This window comes from Etheostoma spectabile, unplaced genomic scaffold (genome assembly GCF_008692095.1).
Source record: "Etheostoma spectabile isolate EspeVRDwgs_2016 unplaced genomic scaffold, UIUC_Espe_1.0 scaffold00019055, whole genome shotgun sequence".
NCBI lineage: Eukaryota > Metazoa > Chordata > Actinopteri > Perciformes > Percidae > Etheostoma > Etheostoma spectabile.
The window spans coordinates 20387-42505 of NW_022604650.1; the positions used below are offsets into that span (position 1 = coordinate 20387).

Sequence of the window (22119 nt, forward strand, 5' to 3'; positions counted from 1 at the left end):
GTTACAGCCACTTAATTCTTCATTGCTAATCACTCAAAATGGCCGCCATGCCACGCCCACACCCTATGACGAAACGTTTTTCTTTTAATAACTTTTCATCTTCAACATCTTAAGATGTCACACACCAAGTTTGAAGTTGATCGGATAAAATCTCTAGGAGGAGTTCGTTAAAGTATAGCACCTTGTCTTTTAGGCCTACTTCCTGTTGCCAATAGGGGGCGCTATGACTTTGAGCGAATTTCGGCGTGTAGATGTCGTCAGGGGCGGACTCTGATGAATCCTGAAAAGTTTCATGCAGATTTGACAAAGTACACTGTAGTTACAGCCATTTTAACAGTGATCGCTAAACACTCAAAATGGCCGCCATGCCACGCCCACACCGTTTAACGAAAAGTTTTTCTTTTAATAACTTTTCATCTTCAACATCTTAAGATGACTCAGACTGAATTTAAGTCGATCTGATGAAATCTCTAGGAGGAGTTCGTTAAAGTATAGCACTTGTCTTTAAGAACTACTTCCTGTTGCCACTAGGGGGCGCTATGACTTTGAGCGAAGTTCGGCATGTAGATGTCGTCAGGGCCGGACTCTGATGAAACCTGGAAAGTTTTGAGGCATTCGGACAATGTCCACTCAAGTTACACTCACTTCCTGTTATAAGGCATATTTCCTGTTGCCAGATGGTGGCGCTATCTCCAAAACTCCATATTGGCCTGTAGGTGTCCTCAGGCCTGGACTCTTGGTGTTTGTGGGAAATTTCAAGCAGATACGACAACGTACACTGTAGTTACAGCCAATTTCATCTTCATCGCTAAACACCCAAAATGGCCGCCATGCCACGCCCACACCGTATGACGAAAAGTTTTTCTTTTAATAACTTTTCATCGGTAACATCTTAGGATGATACACACCAAGTTTGAAGATGATCGGATGAAATCTCTAGGAGGAGTTCGTTAAAGTATAGCACCTTGTCTTTTAGGACTACTTCCTGTTGCCACTAGGGGGCGCTATGACTTTGAGCCAATAGCGGCGTGTAGATGTCGTCAGGGGCGGACTCTGATGAATCGTGGAAAGTTTCAAACCAATCGGACAACGTACGCTCAAGTTACACCCACTTCCTGTTTTGGTGGCGAATCGCACAAAATGGCCGCCCCGCCACGGCCACGCCCTATGACGAAAAGTTTTTCTTTTAATAACTTTTCATCGTTAACATGTTAAGATGACACACACCAAGTTTGAAGCTGATCGGACGAAAGCCCTAGGAGGAGTTCGTTAAAGTACGACATGTGGAAATGGCCAAAATCGCACTAATTTCGCACATTCAAAACAAAATGGCGGACTTCCTGTTGGGTTTAGGGGGGGGCGACCATGGAGTTTTATGTCCGCCCTGCCATGATACATATGTGTACAAAGTTACGTGACTCTACGTTAAACATACTGCAGGGGCTGAATTTTCGTAATATTGTAGGTGGCGCTAGCGAGCCATTTTTGTGCGCCTATTCCCGAAACCATTAAAATACGTAAATTTTCACCAGACTTGATGCGACCGCCAAATTTGGTGAGTTTTTGAATATGATAAGTCCTCCAAAAAGGCAATTCATTTGACGGAAAATAATAATAAAGAATAATAATTCCTTCAGTTCCAATAGGGCCTTCGCCGCCTGTCGGCGCTCGGGCCCTAATTAAAGCTGCAAGCAGCGATGGAGGGCCCTCGCTAACCCGCGCCAGTCGGGGTTACCGGCGGACGCCACTCCTTGCGACCGCGCATTTGCGCGTCACTCGTACCCTGAAAATCGTCGCCAATGAAAAGTGAACTCCCTGCTGAGTTCACTGATACCTCACACAAGCCTATACGTCATACACGCCATTATCCGGGAAAGGGGGCGTGGCCGCATCATAAGAGGGCGTGTCAAACATCACCCATAAAAAAGGAAGTCTCTGCTGAGTTCATTGATACCTCACACAAGCCTATATGTCATACAGGTCATTATCTGTAAAAGGGGCGTTGGCCGCATCATAGGGGGGCGGGTCAAACATCACCCATAAAAAGGAAAGTCTCTGCTGAGTTCAATGACACCTCACATAAGTATCTAAGTTAAACGGTTCAAATGTTATGAAAGGGGGCGTGGCCTGAGTGACTGGGCGTGGCCATAATATAGGGGCCGCCTCAGTATCACATGTAGACACCACGTTCTAAGTTTCATGTAAATCGGATGATGTTTGTCATATAAGGCATATTTCCTGTTGCCAGATGGTGGCGCTATCTCCAAAACTCCATATTGGCCTGTAGGTGTCCTCAGGCCTGGACTCTTGGTGTTTGTGGGAAATTTCAAGCAGATACGACAACGTACACTGTAGTTACAGCCAATTTCATCTTCATCGCTAAACACCCAAAATGGCCGCCATGCCACGCCCACACCGTATGACGAAAAGTTTTTCTTTTAATAACTTTTCATCGTCAACATCTTAGGATGATACACACCAAGTTTGAAGATGATCGGATGAAATCTCTAGGAGGAGTTCGTTAAAGTATAGCACCTTGTCTTTTAGGACTACTTCCTGTTGCCACTAGGGGGCGCTATGACTTTGAGCCAATAGCGGCGTGTAGATGTCGTCAGGGGCGGACTCTGATGAATCGTGGAAAGTTTCAAACCAATCGGACAACGTACGCTCAAGTTACACCCACTTCCTGTTTTGGTGGCGAATCGCACAAAATGGCCGCCCCGCCACGGCCACGCCCTATGACGAAAAGTTTTTCTTTTAATAACTTTTCATCGTTAACATGTTAAGATGACACACACCAAGTTTGAAGCTGATCGGACGAAAGCCCTAGGAGGAGTTCGTTAAAGTACGACATGTGGAAATGGCCAAAATCGCACTAATTTCGCACATTCAAAACAAAATGGCGGACTTCCTGTTGGGTTTAGGGGGGGGCGACCATGGAGTTTATGTCCGCCCTGCCATGATACATATGTGTACAAAGTTACGTGACTCTACGTTAAACATACTGCAGGGGCTGAATTTTCGTAATATTGTAGGTGGCGCTAGCGAGCCATTTTTGTGCGCCTATTCCCGAAACCATTAAAATACGTAAATTTTCACCAGACTTGATGCGACCGCCAATTTGGTGAGTTTTTGAATATGATAAGTCCTCCAAAAAGGCAATTCATTTGACGGAAAATAATAATAAAGAATAATAATTCCTTCAGTTCCAATAGGGCCTTCGCCGCCTGTCGGCGCTCGGGCCCTAATAATATAATAAAACTAGAGGGAGGCAGGGCGATACAGCCCGATCCAGTTGAGGAGAGTTCTAGCCCGACCAGGCTCCTCTCTTTACCCTGTCTCTCTTGGTTTTGCTGTAATAGTTTTAGACAGCTGGGGACTTCCTTTTATACACTGAGCTCCTCTCTCCTCTATCTTTCCATTTATGTGCATGTCCTAGAAATGCTTGTTACTAACCTAGCTCTGGGGAGTCATTCCCCGGAGTCCTTATGTTCGTTTTCGCCCAGCATGTTTCCTTGGATCAGGGAGACTCCAAAATCATGGTAGCAGCTGTCGCCGTGGTCCCGCTACATGTCCTGGGATGCTTTGTTCATCCTGCTACGCTCTGCTGTGCCCTGCCACGTCCTGCTGTGCCTTGTAATGCTGCACAGTGCCCTGCTATGCCATGAACTACTACAAAGAACTACTACAAACTAATATTTTTTTATGACTGTTATTCCCAAGCTTATATCTAACCCCAACCGGCCCGTCAGACACCGCCTACCAAGAGCCTGGGTCTGTCCGAGGTTTTTCTGCCTAAAAGGAAGATTTTCCCCGCCACTGTTGCACTGTTGCTTGCTCTGGAGGAAACCACTAGAACTGTTGGGTCCTTGTAAATTAGGGAGTGTGGTCTAGACCTACTATATCTGTAAAGTTTCTCGAGATAAACTCTTGTTATGAATTGATACTATAAATAAAATTGAATTGAACAGATTGAAGCTTGTGGCACTGAAAATATTTCTCAGATAAGATCAAAGTTCAAAGGATAAATCTGGCAATGTTACTAGGAATTACTTGATTGTGAGAAGTAAAATAAAAAATAGAACATCACCAGGCTCAGTACTATACAGACCTTAGTCTGGCTTACCAGATACTGACATCCAGCATGTGAAGGACACGCCGGAGATCAGGCTCTCTTCCCCTTCTATCTATTTAGCAGAGCCTCCGTTGCTGCGTCCGGGGCTTGGCGCCGCCCAAGACCATTGTGATTAGTTTAAAGAAATGCTAACAATCCAGAGCATTCCGTTCCCCTGTATTAGAATAATAAGCGTTGTAGCCAGAGCACTGACACAGCGCTGTGGAGAAAGACTAAGACTGAACAGAAGCTGACTGTATGCGCATGATGAACCTTGGAACCTACCAACTAACGGTCTGACCAGGATTTAGCCGCTGAGGGCTAGGGCCAACATTTTGGGGGTTCAGGTGTAGCCAGCAGATATCCAGGCAAAACCTTCCTCTACCGTGGCCCGGCCACTGTTTACAGTCTGATTAGCAACTTGACCAAATTGTTTCTCTGCATATGAATGCAGGTACAATTTTAAAAAGCTATTAAAAAGCTCAATATTTGACAGACAGAAGCCTATGGGTTCTGAGACTACATTTTGGCCAATGCCTTTTTCCTCTTTTGATTTCTACATGGACTACTCAACCTGATTGGTCAATCCTATTTTGACTACAAATGGAAACCAGAACTTTTCCAATATACACATCTTGTCCCGTTGCTACAGATTCTGGAGATACAACAAAGATTAACTGATGATCACTCTGAGGTGGTGACGTTGTTTAAATAGGATAAAAGTGAGAAATGTTTTAGATTGTTATCTGCATAGATTAGAGCCCGACCAATAAAGGATTTTTAAGGCCGATACCGATACGAATAATTGGTTATTTAAAAATCTGATTTGCCGATACATTCACTGATAAATATATTTTTTGTTAAATACAGACTTGCGTTACAAAACATAAACAGATTTCCCTAACATTAATTATTTTTAGTTATTTAAGAGTTCTCACTAAAATAACAGGGAAGTTGTAGAGCCTCCTCTGGTGGAATGACTATGCAATGCCATCACTAACAGGGACGTTGTAGAACGACATTTTTTCAGGCTGTTAAAGCCATATTTTACTCTTTTTCAAGCTACTCTAAAAAGGAATCCTTCTGTTAAGCCAGCTTCATTCCAAGTCTGGGTGAGACTTCACATATCCTGTGTGTCTCTCAGGGAATATCGGAGACTTCTGATGTCGGATTTTAATATTAAGGGCTTAAAAGCAAAGCTTTATTGAAATCTTTTTCAGGCTGTTAAAGCCATATTTTATCTTTTTTTGGGCTACTCTCAAAAGGAATCCTTCTGTTAAGCCAGCTTCATTCCAAGTCTGGGGGAGACATCACCTATCCAGTGTGTGTCTCAAGTAATATTGGACCATTCTGATGTAGGACTTTAAAATTAAAGGCTTGACTGTCTAATTGAGGCTATATTTGAAATCTTTATCAGGCTGTTAAAGCCATATTTTACTCTTTTTTACGCAACTGTAAAACAGAATCCTTCTGTTAAGCCAGCTTCATTCCATGTCGGGGTGAGCCAGCAAAATTCCAGTGTGTATCTCAGGTAATATCGGAGGATTCTGTTGTAGGATTTTAAAAATAAGGGCTTAAAAGCTAAGCTATATTGAAATCTTTTTTCAGGCTGTTAAAGCGTCCTCTGGTGGACAAACTATGCAGCGCCATTACCAACAGGGACGTTGTAGAGCGTCCTCTGGTGGACAGACTATGCAAGAAGGCAAAGAGGGAAGCATTACATGGTATGCCTTTAAGGCTAGACATACTTTATATGTCATTTTAAAGTGATTATAACATTAAAGGATCAAATGACTGTGTTTAGCTGATGATTGGCTCTCACCTCTCCATTGCAGGTGACAGCTCCTCCCCCAAAGAGCTTTCACTGCTGCCTATTAGGAAAAACACAGGACAGGTATAATCTAATGTACGCGTAGAGTTAATGACAAAAGCTACGTAAACATTTGTAAATATATTATGAGCAGTGGGGAATAAGTATTTTGCTGAATAAAACTTCTATAAAATAAGAATAAAATAATCTTTACTTTAGCTTTAGAAACAAACTAATGATTAAAGACCTCAGTGTTACTGAAGCTGCCATAGGGAGAGTCATTCCTGTGGACTCCTTACACAGAGAGCTTACTGTCATACAGAACAGCAGCCACTTCATTCACATTGCATACAAATGCTACACTTTCTTCTACAGCCCAAACTGGTTAGAAGAGACAAAGCTGCATTGTGTCTGCCATGAACAGAACTGGCTCTAAAGATAGACGTACCTAACAAGAGGCCATTGGACACAGAAGTACTATGTGGATCGTTCCGGACCGGACTCTGAGACTCTAAAAAGCTGTCGTCCAGCAGGTGGCGTGCTTTCTGTATGGGAAACGTAGCACTCCTGCTCTGGGACATGCCATACTGACACATCATGCTGTGGATAGAACACCCCAAGGACTTGTCATTTTACACTCTTTAAGTTTAGTCAGTTTTCACTTCATTCTACCTTCACATCATCCTTCAGCTGTCTCTCACCACGCTGTGAGGCATGGCCTGTGTGTTTGGAGTATGAGCGGCCTATTCATTGGCCCATCAGGCCCAGAAGCACAGTCATGTATTTGATATTTAAGAGCTATAATACAGGCAATATCTCCTTCATTATTTGAAACAGGTTACAAGTTTGAGGACTTGACCATCCTGGGGTTTGCACTACATTATCCCTCACGTATGTTAGCGCTGCTTATTGCTGCTCTGCATGTCTGCTTGTGTTATCCAATGGTCAGAATCAGCAGTGATGGGCTTGCATGGCTACATGTGCCATATAGTGGATACTGCTGTTTCCTGTTACAGTGTTAGAATCAATGGCTATCTGTGAGCTCTCCCTCCACTGGTTGTCTACAGGAATAATACAAGATCAACCGTTGAATATGAAGCATGTCGACTTCAGCTTTCCCTGCGGGCGTGTGCTGCTGGTGGCAACATGCATACCTGGAACTGTTCCTGAAGTGGAACGTTGAGAAATGGCTGACTGAGAAGCAACCACGTCTACGCTGACCGTATCATCCGCATGTGGATTTTGTCGCCTTTTGTTGTTTAACAGTGTTGGATATGCTTTACAATGTTTTCAGTTCTGAACTATTGTATATTTTCTATTATTTGAGGGTGACCAACAACATCAGGCAAAGGGACTGCAAATGAAAGTAGCTTGTTAGCTAACTTGGGTGCATAAACATCTGCTGGAGTGTTGATAAACCATTAAAATAAATGTTATATATTTAATAAGTTTGGGCCTCTCAGATATTATTCTCTGCAGATCTGTATCACTGACTGATAAGTCTGACATTTATAAATGACATTTCAATACAGATATCTCAGTGAATACAGTTTCTCAGTCTTGTTGGAGTCCTATTGTTGGACTTAAATATGGACTGAGACAGATGGCAGGGACAATTTGTCAAACTCACTTGTTTCCCAGACTGTGGCTCTTCCTGTGGTGTGAGGGAGGGGGGGTGGCAATATGAACCCCCACAGACGCATCGGGACAGGTAGGCCGGCGGTTATACCTCAGAGAGGCAGAAACCACAGAAAGACCTGAAACATAGACATACAGACACACAGACACACAGACAGACGGACAGACACACAGACAGACGGACAGACACACAGAGAGACAAACAGAAACACAGAGAGACAAACAGACACACAAACAGACAGATACACAGACAGACAGACAGACAGACAGACACACAGACAGACAGAAACAGGAGTAAAGTTTCTCTTTATTGTTAAGTGTATTGTATACGAAACCAAACGTATGCCCTTGCCAGAAGATAAAAACATGCCTGTTAAAGCTCTTTGGCTCCTGTTAACCCCTCCCATACCTGCCTCCCGCTAGCCCCTCCACACCTGCCTCCCATTAACCCCTCCCATACTTACTCCCCCATTAGCCCCTCCATACTGCCTCCCATTAACCCCTCCCATACCTACCTCCCATTAAGGTATGGGAGGGGCCCATACCTGCCTCCCATTAACCCTTCCCATACCTGCCTCCCGTTAGCCCCTTCCATACCTGCCTCCCATTAACCCCTCCCATACCTACCTCCCATTAACCCCTCCCATACCTACCTCCCATTAAGGTATGGGAGGGGCCCATACCTGCCTCCCATTAACCCCTCCCATACCTGCCTCCCGTTAGCCCCTTCCATACCTGCCTCCCATTAACCCCTCCCATACCTACCTCCCATTAACCCCTCCCGTACCTGCCTCCCATTGACCCCTCCCACACCTGCCTCCCGTTAGCCCTTCCCATTCCTGCCTCCACGTGTAGATGATACATGACTCCAGAGTCACTGTGCCTCAGTTATTCTGTTTAAATGTCATTAAACACTATTATTTTGGAATATATGCTATGTGAGAACTATGTGAAATAAAATATTTTAGGTCATAAAAAAACAACTCAGTAGATTTCAAATTGGGACTATGCTCATAGAATAAAATGCCTTTTGGCAAAGTACCATTTAAAACGTAAGTGCTACTCCTGTAAGGTGCCACTAGTCAAACCAAACCCATTGCCTCCACATATCCCACATCAACTCGTCTTTAAAATGCTTCTAACAGATCCACTAGATGGAGCCAATGAGACGGAGTATAAAAATCAAATCAGGAACCAACGCCTTCATCCACTGATGCCTGTAACGCCACGGTGTGAATGTGTACACACAGCCTCAGCTTACCACTGTTGGAAGGATGACCTGATGCAGTGTTATTCTGACTGGAAACCATCCATCCATCCATCCATCCAATGTAGACATAAACACCCCATTGATAATGCACTATGAACTTGTTCAAATGTGAATCTTTGCTACAAACAAGAGGGAAATGTTTCTCATAATCATAAACCATAATGTGGTAAAGTCCTTTTGGCAGCAGGATAATGTGCTCCCTGTGTAGTATGCCTTCATTCCCCCTCTTCCAGCTCGTAAAGACGCGGGCTGCATACGCTTTCTGGAGAAGTCACCTTATTCTGACAAGTATCCAAACTTTACTCTCCTTTTATACATCAATAAATTCATCAAACCTATTTCGCCAATGGTTGTAACATTTTAAGTTGAAAAGCTTAATCTGCACTAAATGTTACTCATTCATCATATTGATGTTGCCAAAAATATTTCAAGTATGAGCTGTAAACACAATTTACAATCATTTCAGCAAGTAAATCAAATAATGTAAGACCGACATTTTTATCCATGAGGCCACAAGGGAAAAAAACATTCTGTGGTGATATTATAAGAATTTAAGTTTTAGCTTAAATTCTTCTTTTAGCTTTAGTTCTGTTCACACCAAGCCAATGCCTGGATTCATTTCAGAACTATTACATCTCTTATTTAATTCTTTTATCACAAAATACATTCTTTAGTAGCAAAGACTAGAGTCTAAGGACCCAGGGTACAGTATAGATTCTAAAGGCAACATAGTGATTTTTTGATATTGGTCTATATAAATAAAACTGAGCTGACATGAGATGATTGACTGAAAAGAGGCATTGAAGATTGCTCATATTTGGGTGTTCTCCCTGTTCTCACTCAGTGACGAATGTACTGCTTAACAGGTCATGTGACATTTCTCTGGTTGTCACGTTGTAGTCTTTATCCACGACAACAGTCCACTTCTGGGATCGCTCCGCTGCCGACCAAAATCCAGCCGGATTTAACTCCTTTAGGCCAGATGTTTGTCCCCTTCCCCTGTCTCTGTGTTGGCGTTCTAACCTCTGTCCCTGTCCCCTGTCCCTGTGTTGGCATTACAACCTCCGTCCCTGTCCCCTGTCCCTGTGTTGGCATTCTAACCTCCGTCCCCTTCCTCTGTCTCTGTGTTGGTGCTCTATACTCCGTCCCCGTCCTCTGTCTCTGTGTTGGTGCTCTAACATCCGTCCCGTCATCCGTCTCTGTGTTGCCATTCTAACCTCTGGTGGATTTCTGGGGACTATGGTTACCTGGTCCTCAGATCTCTGCAGGGTAAATCCAGACAGCTAGCTAGACTATCTGTCCAATCTGAGGACTATGGTTACCTGGTCCTCAGATCTCTGCAGGGTAAATCCAGACAGCTAGCTAGACTATCTGTCCAATCTGAGGACTATGGTTACCTGGTCCTCAGATCTCTGCAGGGTAAATCCAGACAGCTAGCTAGACTATCTGTCCAATCAGAGTTTTCTGTTGACAACTAATACTACTTCTGAACATACACATGTTCCACCAAAACAACTTCCTTCCTGAGACTATTTAGCAGAGGCACCGTGGCCCCGTACAGAGCTTAGCCCCGCTCAAGATGATTGTGATTGGTTTAAAGAAATGCCAATAAACCAGAGCATGTTTTTCTCACATTTCTCGTATCTTGAAGGAACTTGTTTTGGTGGGACATGTGTACATGCATTGGAAGTCTTCCAATAAAACATTGTGGCAGTTGAGAGGGAGAGAGATGGAGAGAGAGAGAGAGAGAGAGAGAGAGAGAGAGAGAGAGAGAGAGAGGGATATAATAGTAGTTTCTATAGCAACCGTTAAAAACAAAGCCTGCATGTTGCTGGCCAGCCTGCAGGGTTATGAGTCAATGGAAATAGCTGCTGGGTCTGAACCTGAGGACCCAGCTGCTAGACTTTTAGCTGCGTCGTTAACTTGCTCTACATGACTTTAAAGTATGAAAGAAAAGAATGAACTGGCCCATTAGTTAAATGAGTTTCTTTATCTAAAATAAAGCTGATTATTAGTTACCTTTTATTGCTGTTTTTACTCCCTCAGCTGTGTGTTTCCTCAGTCTGCCAGGCGGACACATTTACAGAAAAGCACAACTCCATGTAATCCCCTCACACACTGAGCAGAAGACAAAAAGACACAACAGCGTACGAAGAGCTGTTTCAGGACTATAATATAGTATATAAAAACGTGAGGAGATAAGAATCCAAACAGCTGCCTGACGGGCTGAGTTCATTCACAGCGTGGATGAGAAACACATAGAGTCCACTGAGGGCATTTCCTTCCCTGAGGAACAAAATAAAGCTCTCATCTTCCCTAACTCATACTGTAAGACTTTAGGAGTCATACTTACAAAGTCTAGATCGAATATTTATGTGAAATCTATCTGGTAATTACAAGATAGTAAGGTGTTTGAGGGGACTTTCACACCTGGAAGTCCCAATCAAGGTCTGGAAAAAGGTTCACGTTTTAGTTTGATCAGGTCGGATCTGGCACACTAAAGATCTCTATGTAACATAACTACGTCCCGCCGTCATCACATATGTGAGCTGCGTCTCCCGACATTTGGAACTGATTGGTCTGTACACGGGCTTCCCCGTCCTCTCTTCTCCTCACTCCATGTCAGAGTTTTTACAACTGACTGCTGCCCACCCACTTGTTTTGTTGCGTTGCTGAAAAGCGAGACACAGGAACTTTACTTGGGGTTTGAGGAGCTGCAGCATTTATTTAGAAACAAACTGAAACCTACACTGTACATTCCCCCCCACTTAACAAGTAAACTGCTGAGTCATTCTCTGCTCTGAGCGCTGACACGTGTCTCACACACACACACACACACACACACACACACACACACACACACACACACACACACACACAGCACTGAGCTGAGCTTCCCCGGTCTTATAACACCAAGAAAGTCTGCCAGAGCTTCCTGGATTGGATCTGAAAGGCTAACACATTCAAAAAATGCTTTCACACCAGAAAGGAACCAGATCTTGGTTCAACTTGATCTGGTTTTGGTCAGACAACATTTTGTCTGTTTGATCTGAAACGTGGTCCAGGGGAGGTTTCACATATGTCATTTTGATTTGGATCAAACCAAAAAGTCTTAAAGTCTGGACCAAGTGCAGTAGGTGTGAAAGCCCCCAAAGGGGGGCAGAAAGAAGGATGAGGGAACTATCAGCTTGGATTTCCTTCCCAGGTCCATCCTAGTAGATATTAGATGTGATGAAGCTGGAGAAGTAGGAAGCACTTTTATTATTGGTCAAATGATGCAGTTATTGTTCTGATTGTAACTAATCTATTCAGAAACACGTATCCACAGTAATCCATGCTGATGATCAGCCGGGCCGTCACCATGGGGCTCTTAGGGTGCTTTTACCCCTACCTACCTACCTACCTACCTACCTACCTACCTACCTACCTACCCACCCCGGAGTGTAGTCCTGTTGGTTTGGGGTTTACTAGCCTGCACACAATTTACGGATTTCTATATGATGCAAAGGATAACTTTCAGATTGATAATCTGTTCTGAGCACACATCGCTGACTGTCTGTGTGACATCATCAGTCTGTGTGACATCCTCTCTCTCTGCTTCACTCACTGTCTGTAGAAACACTAAAGAGGAACCAGAAGAGCCAAGACATAAGAAATGTGCTGTTGCTCTTTTATATCTAAGTAATGATCAAAAATAAAAACACACTTTACTGTGATGAGCAACACAGGAGCCAGCAGGGGTCCATCTTCCCCCCCAGGGGACACGCCCCTCCTCCTTCGGTTTCACCTAAAGGACAAATCAGAGGGACGCCATTGCATCAGTACATCTCTGTTACGGGGTTGTCTTACCTGTCAGGTCTTCTTTAGACGAAGCAATGCGAGGGGAGCTGTTGCCAGGCTCAATCTTCAGAGACAGTCTGCAACATCAGACACAACGGCCAATCAGCTGAGAGTCAGTAGTGTCCAGATACATCAAACACTTACGGCTATGCTATTGAGATTCAATCATTTCACATGGGTGTGCTCAACAACCACAAAACGTATAATCCCACAGTGCACACAACAGAAGTGTCCACAGAAACACACTGCCACAATTACAATACAGTAACATCACAATAAATACAACAGTGCAACTATATGGCCCATGCCCTTAAAGTGACAAGTTAGAGTGCATGTGCACATGTATACAACCAGTGAAGCATTGCTTCAGGATAAGTGCTATGGTGGAAGCGAAATGTTTTAGTCTTAATACTGCGTAGGTCACCAAAAAGGAAGACTGATGAACGAGGTGTGTTCCAGACCTTTAGGATCCAGAAGATTAAAAAAAACTGCAAAAGACAATCAAGACTAGCAGGGCGTTTTTTGTAATTTCATTTAGCTAATTTAATGGTACGCCTCGGAAAAACTTCATTTTAAATTTCAAGTCGAATTTTGTTCCGTTTTTATTGACAGATCTAAAATGAATGTGTGTTGGGCTCTGAGTGCTGCCAAACTTCAGGTGACCTACACTCAATACTGTGCCTAAACACATCCTGTGTAGACACAGACGGAGTATATATTAGCATAAGAGTAGTGCTGTGGGTACGTCCCAGGTCCGTAGACCGCGTCCACGTTTACTTCACTTGCCTCCCTTTCTTTTCCGACCGAGGAAGCATTGGAGGAGAGAGGAAACAAGCAAATGTGTTTTAGAGGGATGAAACTTCCTTTCCTCTGAAACGTCACATGAATTGGTCAGCTGTTTGGGCTTTCAGCTGCACGACTTCCAGGAAGGCTGCTCTCTGTATCCTTGCTCATAGCTCCTTAAGGATCCATTCCATGCCCCTGTCTTACTCTTCCATCCTCGGGGAAGGAATAAGAGCTTTGAGATGGCCTTCACAAAGGAGGGCCAAGACATCTTCCAGTTCAAGCGAGGAGCGAGGAGATATCAGATAAGAGACGTGGGCTCTATTCAGTGTTACTGTGCAGAGATGATGCCGATAATGGCCCTTCATGTCTTCCAGCCCTGTGGAGACTCTCCGCTGGCTCTGATGGCTCCCAAACGTTTTGATACCTGATCACATTCCTTGTGGTATTGTATGTAGACCTGTGACTTAATGAGATAATGATGTCATCAGATATTCAGGTAGAGCCAAGCTGACTGAAAGGTCTGCACATGCTCTGTTTGCATGTGGAATAATCCCAATGTATTTGGCTCTGTGGTAAATGTGATTCTGCCACCCATCCCCACATATGGAAAGAATTTATTGAAACGGTGGAGGGGGGAGGGAACTGTGCATTAACGAGTCATTAATTAGTGAGTGGCTTTGGTTTATGAATGTCTGTTTAAAGAGCTGGCATGCAACACCAAACACATGTGTAGTGTCCACATTACATCATTCACTCCTCCTGGTTTCATAATTTCTCTCGTGTTCTGTTAGTAGTTATGTCATGTGACCATCTCACTGTAGCAGCATGATACACCAATTGGATTAATTCACCCAATAACCTAATTCATGTTTAACAAGCCATTACTAATTAAACTGCTGTGGAATTTTCAAATCCCCAAATAAAGTTCTGCTTGTGTTTTCAGTTTACCATTGGCCGTGGGCTGGGCCGGGGGCCAGAGGGGGCCTGATGGGCCCTGGGTTATGGCAGACAGCTAAACATGTTTCAGAGCACAGAATGGGAGCCGCTGTCTGAGAAAATCTTCAGTGCCTGCTGGATGAATGAACTCCCTGTGGACATAGATACAACCAGCTGCCTGTCCTTTTCCATGCTGCTTCCTGTGCATTGACCCCGCCAATTTCACGCCACCCTCCATATCCAGTGTGCTGGAGAAAAGCTGGTGTGCTGACCAAGTGAAGAGAGTTTGTTTTAATGAGACTTTGTAATCTGGCCATTCCACAATAAAGAGTTTGTTCTCTGGGGATGGTCAACAGCCAATAAAACGGCATTATGGCTGTAAACATGTTGTAGCACCTGCGCAGTGCCATTCGCTGAGATCGAACTTACTTGAAATTGTCATCTTCTACAAACTTCTGGAGTTCCTCTATGTAGCGAACTGACAACAGATACTTCTGGACATGTGGCAGGGTCACCAAGTAATCTGAAGAAGAAAAGTCCCATCTGACAGTTAACACATACATGATACTACCTCTGCATGTCCTAGAAAACTAAGAGCAGAGAACAGAGCAGAAACACCCTAAAACAGTGGAAATCAAAATGCAGATTAAAGCAAGCAGGTAATCTACTCATTTGTTACCGTAGTTACAGGACATCTGCAGGTCGGAGATGACCCTGAGAAGGTTGTTCATCTGATTGGTCCGCTGCTCGGTCTCTATAATACTGTCTGACGCAGGATATGCTGAGTCAATGTAGATCATGTCCAGCAGGTAGATCCCTGGAGGAGAGCACACACAGCACAGAATCTCTGAAACTGGAAGAGCTGCTAGCTGCTTCTACATTGCTAAGAGCACTTTTCTACTCTGTTAGCGATAATCTGGATAATCACTTGGATATTGTTGGTGTTTTGATCAGAGGTGGGTAGTAACGAGTTACATTTACTCTGTTACATTTACTTGAGTAAGTTTTTGAAAAAATTGTACTTCTAGGAGTAGTTTTAAATCACTATACTTTTACTTTTACTTGAGTAGATTAGTGAAGAAGAAACTGTACTCTTACTCCGCTACATTAGGCTACAAGGAACTCGTTACTTTTCTTTTTACCTCTTTGGTATTCTACGCGTCACTGTTTTTACCCCAGCGTACGTCTCATTTTAATGTTTTATTTTGACAGAGAGAGAGTCTTCCGCTTAAGGCTCTAACACGTGACTGTGTTCCACCAATCAAACGGCGTTGTGCAGTCACGTGACCAGACTCATTCTCAGCGGCGGGACCATAGACTGTATACATCTATGGGCGGGACGTGTTACCTTACAGTCGAAGCAAAACAAAGAATGCTGCCAAGGCAACACAGACGTGGAGGAACCCCCCGGCCTCATAGTGAAAGCATGGTTACCTTTTAGGAAAAGTGCGAAACAGCAGCTACGTCATGCAGCGTCTTCTGTGTCGACCAAAACCAACGGACATGTGAGCGTTCAACTACTCAACATCTAACCTGAGGAAACGTAGCGGTAGTTTTAGTTTCTGCTGTGGAGAGGTGGATCTTTGTCTTTTAGGTTACATAAAGTATGTTTTACACATGCAGTATCCATCCAAATTTAATGTGACAAGTCTCTCACTTAAGCTATTTTGTAATTAATGAATTAATTTGAATTAATTTTATTGATTGGATGAACAATAGTTTGCCTAAATATGATTATTTTGTATTTTTGTCTGTCTGATTGATGCTTGTGTTAAGAAAAAAATCAGACGTTACTCAACAGTTACTCACTACTTGAGTAGTTTTTTCATCAAGTAGTTTTTTACTCTTACTCAAGTAATTATTTGGATGACTACTTTTACTTTTACTTGAGTCATATTATTCTGAAGTAACAGTACTTTTATTTGAGTACAATTTTTAGCTACTCGACCCACCTCTGGTTTTGATATGCCAAGCAATGTCTTTCAGGAGCCATATGCGTGATAAAAATATAACATAAAAGTGATAACCCTTTGAGTTGAAGAGTTGCTTGTCTGATTTCTGGCACTATAACTAAGGACAGGAGGAGAAACCACAGAGCCCACTTCAATGTTTCCAGCATAACCTGGAAAACATCTGTTGAGTCACCACATTCCTTCTATTTGTATTAATTACTCTGTAACAAGTAGGGCTGCACAGTATTTAGTTTCATCGTCTACATGGCGCAGGATGTTGTGATGTTGACACTACAACTTCTTTGCTGCTTAATAAAAAATTAAACTTTCCCTGCTCTCCTGTTATGTGATTGTAAAAGAAAGAAAGAAAAGAAACAAGGGGTCTGTCCCAACTAATGTACCAATGTGTAAGTAATCTACAACAGATGTCTGTTTCGGATATAATGTAATTTCCAGTGATTTAAGAGTTCTTGAATACACAGTTTGTTCCTAGAATGTGACATGCAGGCTCTGCATGTACAGCAAACCACCAATCACAATCAATGTTGATCAATTCATCTAACAAACAAGCAAGCCCCGCTAGTCGACCATAACCTGACATTTGGAGGAAGCAACATGCATGCATTATTAATATCTAATATTATTATTAATATTGAAAAATAGCCGTTATTACATACCAGACTGGAGACTCACATGAGCCTCATCTCTGTGCTGTGCTGGGCTTAGTGTACTTTTTGAAAAAGTATGCCTTATATTCTGTACATATAAATTATAGTATATTACAGAATACAGAATGGCCACGGCAGGCAGATGGACACACATGGAGCCAAGTGGTTTGGCGCATATGGATGCAAAATCAAGACATTATGATAAATAATTAATAAAAAGAAAAAAGAAACAGGTCAACCAGCAAGCAAAAACCCATTTGACACCAAGCAAATTGGTTCCGATCTTGAAACAGCTGAGCCAGGTCTTACAAATAACTATGAATAAATACCTAACCATGAGTGGAAATGCCAACAATACCAATATTTCTGCACTGAATCTAGCGAGACCTTAAAAATCAAATCTCAACACTCTAGCAATCTAAGCCAAATAAATATTCAGTGTTTCTCTAGAACAGACACAAAACATTAAGCTGAGGAGACATTTTGTAGTTATTATTACCATGTGATGGGGGTTGGTTGTCACAAAGTTACACAAACTGCTAATTTTGGTTTCCCACTGAATTTAACAACCATTTATGATTAGTGGTGCGTTATAGAAGATTGGTAGAGTACTGTTAATGGTGGCAGAGAAAGCCCACCACAGAACAAGTCACAAAGCATAAACAGATGCAGAAAACATGCACACATACTTGGCAATTCTATACACCTTTTTTAGAAATGCACTGTAAATACAGAAAACAGGCCAAGTGAACTACAATTACCTTTACAACAGAATAATTTCATTGGTAAGGGATTACAATTTCAAAATTAAGTCATTATTATAGTCATATATTATTATTATTATTGCTTTGTCACTGATTACATCCACGCTTCTCACCCTTTCTCTAAGGGAGATGCCAGCCCACCTCCTGAGGAACCCATTTTGGCCGCTTGTACCCTGGATCTCGTTCTTTCGCTCATGGCCAACCCTTCATGACCATAGGTAATGGTAGGAACCAAAACTGACCAGTAGATAAAACGGTGCGATGAATTGAATATAATACTGCACCCGCTGCACTGATTCTCCGACCAATATCCCGCTTCATTGTCCCCTCAATAGCAAACAAGACCCCAAGGTATTTAAACTCCTTCACTTGGGGTAAGGACTCACTCCCTACCTGTAGAAGGCACTCCATCAGTTTCCTGCTGAGAACCATGGCCTCCAATTTAGAGGTGCTGATCCTCACCCCAGCTGCTTCACACTCGGCTGCAAACCGGTCCAGTGAGTGCTGAAGGTCACATGCCGATGATGCCATCAGGACCACATCATCTGCAAAAAGCAATGATGAGATCCTGAGCCCATCAAACTGCAACCCCTCCCCACCCCAACTACGCCTCAATATCCTGCCCATGAATTCTACAAACAGGATTGGTCACAAAGCGCAGCCCTGGCAAAGGCCAATCCTCAACTGAAACGAGTCCAAATTACTGCAGATAACCCGGACACCGCTCTCACTTTGGTCATACAGAGATTAGATGGCCCTGAGAAGGGACCCCCTCATCCCATACTCCCGCAGCACCTCCCACAGTATCTCCCGGGGGACCCGGTCATACGCCTTCTCCAGATCCAAAAAACACACGTAGACCGATTGAGCACAATCCCAGGCTCCCTCCAGGATCCTTGCAAGAGTGAAGATCTGATCCGTTGTTCCACGTCCAGCACAGAATCTGCATTGTTCCTCTTCCTCTTCCTATCGGCCGAACCCACCTTTCCTCCTTTTGCAACTGCCTCTGGATCCCTACGGGATAGCATATCCCAGAAAGACTCCTTCAATCGGACAGCTTCCCCGACCACCGGTGTCCACCAAGGTGTTCGTGGGTTACCGCCCCTTGAGGCATGTAAGACCCGAAGACCACAGCTCTCAACCTTTGAATGTTGTCCACTCAGGTTCAATGTCCCCAGCCTCGGACAGGGCCTCCTCCAGACGTTTCCAATTTACCCGCACTACCCCTTTGGGCTTACAAGGTCTGTCCAGAGTCTTTCCACACACCCTGACCCAACTCACCACCAGATGGTGATCAGTTGACAGCTCCTCAGGTCAGATGAAACGGAGAGATATGTGCCACGTAGCTTTTTCAGGCTGTGCCCGCCTGGGCTCCATGTCAAACCTGGCCACCAGACACTCACTGACAAACCCTCTGTCTGGGCCTGGCTCCAGACAGGGTTAGGTTAGGGTAAAAATGCACTGCCCTGGATGGGCACGGGCACAAGGGGACCACTGGTGTGAGTAAAACACTTAAAAAACCTCCTTAAAAAACCTGGCTCGGTTCTAAAAAAGCTGTTTAAAAGAAGGCCCAATGTTCAGAGCAGGGTAAAAGCACCACAGGACAGGACGGACAGCGGGAAAATAAAACTCTCCGCTCCTGCTCTTCTCCTGGAGATACTACCAAATAATTGAAATAAATAAAATAATTAAATAAATAAAAGGTATATATCTATAGAGAGAGAGTAAGAGTTATATAAATAAATAAAATGCCTGGTGTCACAATACAAAAGAGATTCTATTTAAATATATTAAAATCATTATCTGACATAAAATTAATTTAAAATATCATTTAAAAGTACTGTCTGAATTACTTACTTCAAAGGATAAATAGTACACATACCATTCAAAATTAGTATATAAGTGCTTGGGTAAAAAGTGCTAAAAAGGCAAAAAAGTGCCACACAATAATAATTTATAAAACATTTAAAATACATCATAGAATAAAACCACACTGTTAGTAACATGCATAGAACCAATGGTATGTGTATCATTGTGTTAAAATCCAGAGGCAAGTAATTCATCGTGTAAAAAAACGATCATAAATATTAATGAATAAAAGAGTCCAATTAAAATATAACATATAAATACAAAAGAATTAAAGTTATAAAGGACCACCAATTTTATTTAAGAAAAAACATGTATAAATCTGTACACATATAGGTCAAGCCCCACCTGCAGGCAGAAATTAATTCCCTGAAAAGAAAGAGTAATAAAATCTAAAAAGCATTATATAGAATAAAAAAGTCATAGAAATAGAAACTAAGAAAAAACAAGGGAAAGAAAGCAAGTAGGGGGGTTAAAAAACTGGTTCTAATGCACTACAGGGGAGGTCCCGATAAAACCTGAGGAGAGAGGAGACCAGAGCAGTGGCAGTGAAGGGTTTTTAGATAAAAACTTAGTTAAAAAGTGAAGTGGATCCATGTCAGTATCTTTCATTCAGACCCGTAGGGTCTATGGTTTTTAAAAGATGGATCCACTTCCTCTCTGCCGCCTGACGCTGACCCATGGTCCAGGCTCTGTTGCTCTCCAGGCCCATGGTCTGAACATTTTGAGAGCCATGGAGTTTAAAATGTGCATAAAAAAACAGTTGGGCCATCGCCCAACTGTAAAATGTACTGGTGCTGTTTGATTCTCAAGTAAAGGGCATTTCTTGTCTCCTCCACGTAAAACTTATGGCAGGCCCTACACCTGATTGCATAAACCACATTGATGGTGGTGTGCTGAAGGACTTGCCAAGGATTATAACCACGGTTAAGGTTAGGGCCGGGTCACTCCATCTCCCTCTTGGTGATTCAAAGGGGGCTTTGAACCATTCTTTTGTCCCCTCACCTAAGACCACTTTGCCATGGGAGACCCTAACAGGAGCATACAGCTCCCGACAACACAGCCCTCAGGTTCATAGGGACACACAAACCTCTCCACCACGATAAGGTGATGGTTTCCATTAGCCATCTAAACCAAATAAACATTCAGTGTTTTCTCCAGCACTGTAGGGGAGACCGGGGTTGGTTATCACACTGCTTATTACAGCTACATTAGAGGCCACCGCGGCAGTTTATGTGATATCAGTATGACAGTATTCCATTCATCCTGCACTGGTCATTTTGTGGAACACACAAAACATTACGATGAGCAGAAACTTTGTCATTTTTATTACACTGTGATGGGGGTTGGTTGTCACGTTTCAGAGTGTCTTTTAAGGTTTACTTTTTGGTACAATAAGTTGTGAAGATAAATGGGATACCAATGTAGGGCCACACCTTAAGCTCTCATTGAATGTAGGAATGACTATTGGAAGATGGTTTAATAATTAGCAATTCCCTCAAGAGTAAAACGTGTGACAACCAACCCCGGTCTCCCCTACAGTAGCTTTTACACACTATCATTGGACACCTTCTTTTCCATGGAAAACTATACCAAATACTCATTGATATCAGAAAGAAATTCTGCTGTTTTATTAATATATAATATATATTAAAATATCTGGGTACAATTATACACCATAACCTGACATTTGAGCCAAGGCAGACAGGGTTTGTGCTAAGACCCAACAGCCAATGTACTTTTATTGGAAGTTGAGAAGTGTTAATGTGGATATATATTTTATGAAAATGATTTATTGGAGATTCATCAAGTCTGGTTTAAATTTCTCTTTTTATCTGCGGGTTTAAGCAGATACTAAACAGCGTTGTGAAAATGTATCCCTTCTACACAGAGCCAGAGAATCTCTCCTCGCTGTCCTATGATTTCAGGCTGCTGCCATCTGTCCCAAGGTGAAAGACTAAGGAATTTAGGAGCTCATTGTCCCAGTTTCCAATGGTGTCATCAATAGCTTGATGTGATTTGTCCCGTATGAATTTATTTCTTAGTATTAGTACATCTGTATGTTATGTTGTGTATGAACAGCTGTCTTTTATTCTCTGCTGGCTGTAAAACAAATTGCCCCCCACATGGATAATAAAGTTTTAAAATTTTATTTTCTACTAAGCAATTTAAACATCTCCATATATCTACATAAGTTTGTCTCCATTGGTGGGATTGTAAAAGCGTCCTGGTTTTTCTGGGCTGCATGCAGATCCAGACATTGGTGCTGATACATCTGAAGCAGTTCAGTAACTGGCAGTTGAATGTGTTTAATAACAGGTAGCTAGCTAATAGCTACCTCTTAACTTACAATAACACATGGACGCCCCACTCAGCCACATTCAGAGCTCAAACTGATCAGGAATCAGATCAGTGATACAACAGTTCGCTGGGCCTTCTGTATGAACCTATTTGTCCAAACTGCTGGAGGGCTTG

General features: G+C 42.9%; 1 protein-coding gene across 1 annotated transcript in view; it reads right to left on the bottom strand.

The window, feature by feature from the left end:
- LOC116683586 (ras-specific guanine nucleotide-releasing factor RalGPS1-like) overlaps positions 1-22119 on the bottom strand; it is a 106022-nt gene that overhangs the window by 8646 nt on the left and 75257 nt on the right. Inside the window, 6 exon segments of the mRNA XM_032509960.1 lie at positions 5937-5985; positions 6373-6524; positions 7555-7681; positions 12682-12749; positions 14824-14917; positions 15074-15211. Coding sequence (XP_032365851.1) covers positions 5937-5985; positions 6373-6524; positions 7555-7681; positions 12682-12749; positions 14824-14917; positions 15074-15211 — 628 coding nt within the window.